The sequence below is a fragment of the Ooceraea biroi genome, chromosome 7 (genome assembly GCF_003672135.1).
Source record: "Ooceraea biroi isolate clonal line C1 chromosome 7, Obir_v5.4, whole genome shotgun sequence".
Classification (NCBI taxonomy): Eukaryota; Metazoa; Arthropoda; class Insecta; order Hymenoptera; family Formicidae; genus Ooceraea; species Ooceraea biroi.
Genome location: NC_039512.1, coordinates 5,196,209 through 5,206,735, shown reverse-complemented (window position 1 = coordinate 5,206,735; position 10,527 = coordinate 5,196,209). Strand labels below are relative to the sequence as shown.

Here is a 10,527-nt window from a genome sequence, read left to right as displayed (position 1 = left end):
CTCTCTCTTTCCGAAATCTACCTCTATTATTTTGTTAATTGCACACACTGCGCGATAATAAATTTGTCAGACTAATTTTATTTAGTACTATTTCATGCTTCCTTTCATTGATTATTGGAACGAGCACAGGTATTCACGTGAACGTCAAAGCTTATAGTTGTCGAAGCCAAATTTACAGATTTGCTTTATGTAACAAGATGCAAATATATAAATCAGAAAATCTCAAATAATTATATCCGTAAATATGGATACACAATATACATCGTTTGATATAAACATTTTGCTTCATTCTGATTATTGATTATAACGTTTAACGAACTTAAATCTGTGTAAGAACGACGAAATATTTCGCTAGCATCTATGCTATCATCTATGTAAATCCGCGATTTTTCCGCCAATTTTTGAAATAATTGATAATTCCATGGTTTTTGTTGATTCTTGAAAATTGTTCCGCAGCCGTAATATCGTATTTCCGGCGATGATACCGTTTGCAGATAACATATTGATTCACGTTATCCGCTATTGTAACCTTGAACTTGACTAGCGTATTCGCTGATTCTGGGGAGTGTCTGAAGGCCTGTACAAGTGACTGTTGATCGTACGTTTTTCTATCATTTTTATCAGTAATTATGGATCCCGCGGTCTTCCCGGAGGAGATTTGGATTAAGATTTTATTATACTGCGATGTACCTGACATTATTGCTTTCGGCAGCACCTGCAAATACTTAAGGAAGACGTCTGACACCGATTATTTGTGGTAAGTGCGTAGGTTAGGTTTACGTCAATCTCACTTCAGATCGCGCGATTCCGATAAGTTTGTAAGGAAATATCCTTACGACTCGTGATTTTGCGCGCGCAAAATGCATTGCGTCGCTTCCGAATGTAATGAAAGTAGCCCAATTTCCTCGTGGAAATGGAATATCAAACGCAGCACAAGCGTACAGTATCTAACTTGACGTGACAAACCTCAGGAGAGATTGTGCGTGCTGCAATATTGTGAGAGTTATAAAAGTCGATAAATTCACAAAAAATCTACATCCTTATTGATATTTGGTCAAATCCGCTCATTTTTATAACTCTCACTGTTGTGTGATACATAATCAACCTTCCGATATGTCTTCTCGCTTCACACGTCGTTACCAAGTAAAACGTTGTTTTTCATTTTCGTGTTAACACGCAATTAATGTGACATTATTGCATTTTATTTTAGGAGGATGAAATGGCTGCAGTTGATTTCAAAGGTACACTTCAGATTCCCCGACATAAAATGTTTGCAGTTACTTAGCGTCAGCTTTAAAGCCATGTGCTACAGATTGCACATGGTGTTGACATTGGGGGAGAATGTACCTTTCCCAAAGTGTTACCACTGCAGCGGTTATACATGTCAGAGAAACTGCGTCGAAGGCTCTAGTGCCAAGGTAGTGATTGAGATCGGAAACAAATACACGTGGGTCATTACACCGTTCTTCGGTCTAAGGAGACACTTCTCGCTGTTCGGCATTCCAAAGTATAACAACAAGGCTCACGTGGAACAAACGCAGACTCAGAACTCAGCTCCAAGCAGTAGCACGCGCACGAAGTCCGAGACGAAGTCATTAGCAAAGAGATTGAAGCTACTGAAACTGTCGGAGTTGGCGTCCGCTAAGATTCCACGGCCAAGTGGGCCGTTCTGCCTTTTTTGTAATCCCGTGAAATTGTACAGGGAGAAGCGGAGATTGATTACGCATCAGAACGATCCGATGTGCTACACCAGACCAAATCCAATCTATCAGAAACTTATAAACGGCTATTGTACCGACACGGTTGAGGTTCTCGGTATCCCGAACGTGGATGTTGTGAGCCCAGCAGAAGCATTGCTCTGCGAGGGCACGTTCCCAGTTCTCAAAACCTTCATCGATCATCTGTTTCATCAGATGAATCTAACTACAACGCTGAGAAAGCCGAACACTGTGCTCATGTTCTGTGAACCCTTGGCTATGCATCCTGCATTGAGGAAACAGTTGTTGCATTATTTGTTCCAGGAAGTTAAAGTAGCAAGGTATGATTATTCGTTAATAATGTTCTTTACATAATATCTTTTTTAAAATTCTATTGTCGCTATTTCTAAATATAAATATTTGAACATAAATCATTCACAATGAATGAAAATTTATAACCAGATTTCTATTCCGTTCAGAGTATGCCTGGTACCTAAACCTCTAGCGGCGTGCGCCATGTTGGAGGTGGAAACTTGTGTAGTAGTCGACAGCGGTGCTTTGAGTACGACAGTGGCTGTTGTTATCGGGGGACGGGTTATACCACAACGCTGGAGGCTACTGCCCGTAGGCGGTTGGCACGTTGCTTATCATCTGAAGCAAGCTATGCACTGGCAACCAAAGGAGTATCATCAGATTCCCATAACCTACCTAGACATTTTGGCTGTCAAAGAACGATGTAGGCTGAGCTATAATATCAAGAACGAGGAGAAACGTCTGGGACAGAAAACGAGAGAACATATTAACCTTCGGGTTGATAGTTACGCGGACTATAAACAATTTTGGGTACATATATTTAGCCAAAAGAACTTAAAATAATAAGATTGTGGTAAAAATGCTTCACGTAAAAATATCACTGTTTTTAGAGAGTTTCTTTAGGGCCAGAGTTATATATAGCTCCCGAGATGATGTACATCAGTCTTGGTTTGCCTGAAGTTATAAAAGAGGTGACGTCGGGATTGCCAGAAGATATAATGCACGATTGCCTCTCGCATATTCTGCTTACTGGTGGAAATACAGATCTTACGGGTTTTGAATTGAGGCTTACCAAGGATTTACGTGAATTATTGCCGGAGCACAGCAAGATTCTGGAAGTGCGAAGTTGTCCTGGTACACATAGTTGGAATGTCGCAATGGGATCTACATATGTGCCTTTAGCAGTGCATCCTGGTAAATATTATTAATTGTTATGACATGTCTGTATGCTAATAATTAAATAAATTACATTACGTATAGTAAAATGAAATAATATTTAAAACGTTTAATAATTATTAAGACATTATAAGTCAAATGATTTCTCATGTATACATAAAACGCTTTTTTTTTAGATAAAACTCCTCCAATATATACTGAAGGTAATCCATTTTGGTTGTCGCGAGAAGAATACGTATTGTTTGGATGTGAATCTCTGGAACACAATAACGAAGAAATAATAGGTGATGCCTTATAATGCGAATGTCTCAACTTATTATAGTTGTAAAATGCGCGCATACATGATAATGCCAGGAAAGTAAATGTTACCACCATTAAGTATATTTTCTTCTATATTGTCTATAAATTTAGATAGTCGAAGGGGCCTGAAACATTCCAAGATATAACTGTCACATTCACTACACTTGAGGGCACCTGAATATGTTTCTTAAATTTCGCTATTTAAAATTCGTTTTACTAATATAGTACGTGTAAAATATATACTAGATGTTCCGTTTTGATCTATATGCAGCAAGATCTGCAGAACAAGACAGAAAAAAAAACGAGAAATATTCATATTGCGAGATTAAATTTCGTCTGAAGTACTACATCGTCAAATTAATTATTTTGTAGATACATCAAATATGGCTGTTTCAGATAGATCTATTTCTTTAAAAAAAAAGAAGAAATTATTTAGTCGCTTGTTGCTTATGTTTTATACGAGCGGCTTTACTATATAGATTAAGAGGGACACCTTGTATATGTGCTCTAAAACTGCCCCTAACAGTAACTTCAAGATCTACGGCATTTAAATTTCCACGTAACTACTAAAAACAAATCGTTTATATAGAGTAGCTTACAAGCTATAAATTAATTCTTATTGATACATCAGTTGCAATATGCTCATTACTCGTTTCAGAATTACTCAGCACATGATATTTCTCGGTGCAGTGTTACACGTTAATGGCATATAAATGTTTTAAAATGGCAAAATAAAATTTTTTAACACTCGCGGAATTTTAAATTATAAAATTCTATTGCTTTCATATATGTACGATATGACACATGCAGCGAATTGTTTTGTAAATAAGGTAAAGAAGCTCGTTAAATTAAAAAAAAAATGTACAGATTATTATAAACGTAAAAAAACAAGTATTATATAATGTTAGATATAGCGTATTTACAAAAACTGTTCACTATTTCGTACATTTATATCACAGAAATCTTGCCAAAAGAAATATGTGTATGTTAATAAGGAAAAGTGTAGAAAACATTTCTAGTCACTTTAGGCACATATAGTTAGATTTATACACACACACACACACACACACAGAGACACACACACACAGACACACAGCACACAGACATGTACCTATATGTTCAGTAAAGCGAAAGATCTTTCCTCTTCCAAGACAAAATAAATAATCGCACTAGCAACTTGTAACAAATAAAGGAAGAAACAATGAATTTTTAGAAAATAGCTTCATAAGAAAAAGGTACAGTATCTTGGTATATTAGCATAATCAATTTTGTTAAGGATAGATAATTTTATGAGTAAATTAAAATATAATTATTGATATGATTATTCGCAATGTGTACAGATACTTTATTGATTAAGAGACTATAATGAATTTGATAGTTATAATTAGAGCACATATTGAAATGAGTTGAATATATTATTTAGATAAGAATGTAGCTAGTGTAACGTAGCTAGTGAGTAGCAATTAATTAAAAAGACATGGTATTGTAAATGCTATATTATAACTGATGTTTGTATTAAAAGAATATCTATATAAATTATTATTGTGTTAACTATTAGAGAATTTTATTAGAGGAGATTTAGATGTTCACGAATCACATGGCTTCAATTCTGTAAAAAAAATAAAATGTAAGTATAAAGTATTAAACAAATTGACAGCACGTTAGCAGGTGATGCATACACATATGTTGCTATTTTCCCATTCTCACTGAACGTGAAAAGTTTGAGAATTTGAATATTCTTCGAACGTGTTCGTGATGACGCGACGCTGCGCAATTTTAAATAAGTAAAAGAGATTTACGCGACTATGTTATACGAAACATTTTCAATCTTATCATAATACTAATTTTTCTCTTAGAAATTCTTTTTATGGTATACCGTAAACACTGAGATATAGACCGTTTAATATAATTTAAGTTGTACGTATATTTAATGATGTTATGAGTTTTATATAAGATATAAAAGTATTGTAATTTGCCATGACAACTTTGCAACGAACGGAGAACTTTAGCGTTTATCGTACTCAAAAACACTGCAACAAGAATTTTTTATTCTGTTAAAATATAAAAATTGCATATGTAATTCTTACTGTTATTTGTGGTTCTATTATGTTTATGAGATGTACAACTTGTAAATAAATCTTTTCAGGTACCCTTGCATGTTTACAAGTAATTTCCTAGTAAATTAAAGGGAATAAATAAAATATATGAAATATCATTTTTTTAAACTGATATATAAAGATCTTAATCTAAGTATTTGTAAAGTGTTAACAAAATTTTTGAAAGAGAAAATATTGCGTATAAAATTTAATATTATTCAAAAGATTTACACAATTTTCTGCCCATATTTACGTAAATCAGGTACATTTATCATTTAATATACAACAAAATTAGTGTTTTTATTCGATCATAGTTTTATTAACAATGTTGCAAGCTTCTTCGTAAGTTGACAATGTACGTATTTGTAAAATCATCTACAAATTTTTATTTTTTGTACCACAGCTGATGAGTATAAAATGTTAAGGGAAATTATACTTTCGATACTGAAATATATTATTATTTATAGACTGTGAAAATTTACTTAAGAATATTACAGATGGTGTTTTGTGTTCGCATTAAATCTAAAGAAATACTTCTACGTGTAAATGTATAATTTTCTAATTAAATATAAATTATTGAACAACCGATAATATTGATCGGTTATCTGTGCACGTGTCAATTTTCTGTATTTAGGTTCTGTATCTTGAATTTCAAAAATATTTCACGTTTGTAAAAATTGCAGAGAGTATAAAGTATTCCAGGTAAAAGCAGATTATTCAAAATAGCATACTAGTTTATAAAACATTTCGCCTCGTATCTCAATTTAAAATATATGTATATTACTGCACGAGTCCTACACTTTGGTTACGTTTAAATCGTTTATACAATACATAAAGCAAGCGGCTTTATAATATGATACTAACACCAACAATGCATATGCTAAGTTATGTATATTACAAACTGTGTTCAATAGATTTTCACAGAACTCAGCATTACAAGTAATAATCTATCAAAAGTTATATTGTGAAAAAATGATAAAAAAACATATTTTTTTGTACATTAATATTTTTGCATTTCGCTTAAAATATAAGATTATTCTATTTTACGTAAAGTAATGCGAAGTATTATAAATAACACATCTCATACTGCCATGTAGAAATAAATGTTTATTATCTCACAATGAAAATGGACTCAACAAAGCCGCACAGCCGTTATCTTGCATTAAATAACATTATTGGATCAATTTGACAAGATACATCAAAGCCCGATTGTTAAAAATATTTTACGTGCTTCACATTATGTTTTTTTGTCTTTGAAACAGTCAAAAACAATCCTAATTTTATTCAACGCCTATACGTTTGCAATATTGTTAATGTATCAGATGACCAACAAAGTTCGCAGTGTTTACAGAATTGACATAGTGAAAAATCGAAGAATGTTTTATTTCAGCACCTTCAGAAGAAAGTCTTCATACTCTAATTACTGCTATTTTAATGCAATTAATTTTATAATAGAATCTTGGCACAAATTGGTTTGAAATAATAGACATATGCACGACATATTGATGATTAGTTAAAACCGTATCAAAGACAATTAATGTAAAAATCGAGATTAAAGATTCTACAGCCATGCTTTTCGATTTGTAGAGAAAATTACTATTTGTAAAACGCTCGCATTTCGTGAAAATAAATCTTGATTCACTATCATATAACATTTGACTACATCGTAGGAAACTATATGAATTTTGTTAGTCACCTAATATTTATACAAGCTATATACAAAAATCTCTAGCCCAAATGTATACATTTTTAATAATCGTTAGTCTTTTTTTCTATAACAAGAATGCAGTGGGAAGTTATTCGTCACGTAGAGATAAAATTATTGTATCTACAATATGTAGCTATTCAGTAATATAATAAATAAGCTCATAATATCTGAATGATGTAATACATAAACAAGTATAAATTATAACATATTATAACATATTCATACATATTGATTCGTAAAATTGTGTATATCCGATATATTTTCTTGAAATAATAGAAATAACTGTCCCATGTGCATTCTTAAACGTTTTTCTTAACTTTCAAAAAAGATTCAAAATAGTGACTTAACAACACGATGTCTTTGCTGGTTCTGCCTCGACTAGATTGAAATCTAAACCACCAGGCCTGGCAAATCCAGTTTTGATGCCGTCCCAACCATCTTCCACTTTGTATTCGCCGGTTTGTATCCTGTTGTAAACTTCTTGCGTAACTGTTCGAAAGGCATCCTCGACGTTCACGCCAGTCTTCGCACTGGTCTCGATATGGTGTACGCCATGCTCGTCGGCGAACGCTCTGGCTTCTTCCTTTGAGACCTCTCGTCTACCACCATTAGTTACTAGATCCAATTTACAGCCTACCAAAGCGAATACAGGCCGATGTGGCTCGATGTGCCTGCGGGCCTCCATCATCCATTGAGGAATATGCTCGAAGCTGGCTCTATTACAAACGTCGTATACAAGGAGCGCTCCTACTGAGTTTCTGTAGTACGATTTCGTGATCGATCTGAATAAACAAACAGATTTAATAAGATTTATCTTTCGTCGATTGGTATCTGGACTGTCAAAACAATGCAACGTATAAAAATATATAGAGCAAGATTTTGGAGTAAATTATTATAAATTAACTGTAATTAGGTGTAAATATTTTCACGCTTAAAAATAATTTCTTGATATGCAATATAGTGATATATAAATACCTGAATCTCTCCTGACCAGCTGTATCCCATAATTGCAATTTTATCCTTGTACCATCCTTAACTTCTATTAGCCGTGCGAAAAAATCTACACCGACTGTAGGATCTGAAAGCTAAAACGTTAAAAATGTTAAGAGAGACTTTCTGTTTTCCTTTTGTAGCAAAAAGTTCTTTTCATGTTCAATCCATTCATATTTCATTCATGAGAGCAGCCATTCAAAGCAGAATTGCTGTCATTATAGCTTATTTTAGTCATGTAATCAAAGCTCCAAGTAAATAGAATAATTATAATTATATAAGTCCTGTTCATGTTTATTCGTTCAGTTTTAAGAAAATAAAAGTAAATGATATTGAAAAGAGCCAAAATCTAATTATAATCTTTTATAATTACATATTTAGAATATTGATTGCATTTTAGAATAAGCTAGGATAATGGCGAATTAGCTTCCATTGATTCTTTTATAAGCAATTTCCTCTTTTTTATTTTCCAAATTACGAAATTAGACTCTAGCATTGCATAGTTATATTCGTGTAATTACGAGTAGTAACAAAACCGATTCTTTTCAAATATATTATTCTTGAAATATCTAACTTTATTTTAAATTTCCTAAAATCAGGTTTTATGCTTAAAGAAATATAACTGATTGTCGATTAACCTGAAACTGTAACAAGTCTCATGTTTTATACGTTTCCATTATATCAATCGTTTAATTATTATCACAAAATTTAATTATATAATTACACAGAGTATGACTCATACTCGCGAAACACGAGTTAAACAATGACGTCTGAAGAAAGTAGAAACATCAGTGCTCCCGAAACTGCAACGCAATGTTCACACAATTAGACGCAGTTAACATCTGATCCTGAGAGACAAACAGATCAATGACGAGTGACGCGCTAAATACGTGTTTCAATCTTCGTTTCTGTCGGAGCCTCGCGTCTTCGCGAGGGACTTTTCTAACCTAATTAAATCGAGCAACGTCGCAGATACGATCAGACTGCGATTTAATGGTCGCACAGATGAATTAATCGAGACCGCGAGAGGGCACACGACAGAAGCGGGACGGAAATGTAAATGGAAAAAGAAGATGGTGTGCGCGTAGACGTTCCTGGTCGCACATAGCCTGTTACGCATACACACATATACTCGGCGGGACGAGTCGTAGGCCCGAGTCATTGCCGAGTCATTGCGTACCTCCGCAAACTTGCCGTCGGTGAAGTACTTGAGCAGGGAGCTCTTGCCGACCGTGCTGTCGCCGATCAGTATCAGCCTAAACTGATAGTCGAAGATAGGCTCTACCATCTTACTGTGGGGCGCAGCAATGTCGCCTGTTGTGCCGTAGATACGCGTCAATGATCGACGCACGTCTCGACGTGCCGTGTCTCACGCGCGCGCCTGCGGATGATCCTCCTCAGCTCAGGTCCTCCCGCGCATCTCGCTTCTCGCCACCCTCGTGGCCTCGTGTCTCGTCGTCGACGCGCACAGCGTAGCACAGCTGACTGTGGCGTCAATCATCGGCGCAACGGCGCGGCTCGCTCCACCTCCGAGATTTTCAGCACGCCGACCTTACCCGAGACTACCGCACCGACTCCGATATCCGACTGCGCGACGCGACTACCGCTCGCTGCTCGCTGCCACTGGCTACTGCGCACATCGCGCGGCGCTGAGTAAACACCCGCCGATCGCGAGCACGATGTGCTCGTCGAGAGTTCACGTGCACCTCGTCTGCCGTCCTTCTCCCGCTTGAGGCGATGAGAAGATCGAGAGACTGAACTGCACTCGGAGTTTTGAATACAAGGGAGGGTGCAGGAAGGTGCAGCTGACTCAGGCGCGTCTGTTATCGCGATCGCGCCAGATCACGCGTGACCTGTGGGATTGATCGGTGATCGTGCAATGACCATGCGCGGCGCGTCGCGTCGCGTGCGTGTGCATTTCGAAAAGCAGCACGAGAAAAGGAACATTTTAATAAAATATAATTTAAATAATGGAAGTAAAGAATTTTTGAGCGTCGTTTTTCTTTGTTTCAGACAGCTAGTTTGTGCCTACTTCAAGTTCGGATGAAGAAAGTGCAAGAAAGTGTAGCTACAAAATGTACAGATTTACTTTGTCGTTCTGGCTTTCTCTCCTCGCTTTCTCTCTTCACTTCACGGCGCAATGTTTCAGATAGTAGGTCTGTTATTTTTAAGCGTCCTATTCTTCTAATTCATCTTACTTTCTTCTCTTTTCCATTCCACTTCATACGTAAACATTTAATGAGAAGGACTTAATGAATGATAATATTATTGTGATTATTATCGCAAGTAAGATTGAAATCTAATCTATTTTGATAAGAAGGAGCAAGTATGATATGAAACAATGGTGAAAGAGAAAGATGCTGAAGCATTTTTAATCTACTAATCAAACAAAACAGAATCTGTAAACTAAACGATATATATATCAAATAGTTTAGTTAAAAATATTTACTTATATATATTTTTTTTAATAAAAAGATTTAGCATTTTTCACGGATGTGGTAAGTGTTGCTATATCTAATAATAATAA

At 35.3% G+C, this 10,527-nt stretch overlaps 2 protein-coding genes across 2 annotated transcripts; one reads left to right on the top strand and one right to left on the bottom strand.

The window, feature by feature from the left end:
- The first annotated feature begins 537 nt into the window (after positions 1-537).
- Positions 538-5,357, top strand: LOC105281997. Its single transcript, XM_020032499.2, has 5 exons — positions 538-757; positions 1,211-2,038; positions 2,177-2,540; positions 2,621-2,924; positions 3,083-5,357. Exons 1-5 carry the CDS (start codon positions 630-632, stop codon positions 3,202-3,204), a joined length of 1,746 nt encoding a protein of 581 aa, XP_019888058.2. The 5' UTR covers positions 538-629; the 3' UTR covers positions 3,205-5,357.
- Positions 5,358-5,496: 139 nt separating this feature from the next.
- LOC105281996 (ras-related protein Rab-39B) lies at positions 5,497-9,644 on the bottom strand. Its single transcript, XM_011343615.3, has 3 exons — positions 9,181-9,644; positions 7,986-8,095; positions 5,497-7,792 (listed from the first exon to the last, which is right to left on the bottom strand). Exons 1-3 carry the CDS (start codon positions 9,286-9,288, stop codon positions 7,354-7,356), a joined length of 657 nt encoding a protein of 218 aa, XP_011341917.1. The 5' UTR covers positions 9,289-9,644; the 3' UTR covers positions 5,497-7,353.
- Positions 9,645-10,527: the final 883 nt, after the last annotated feature.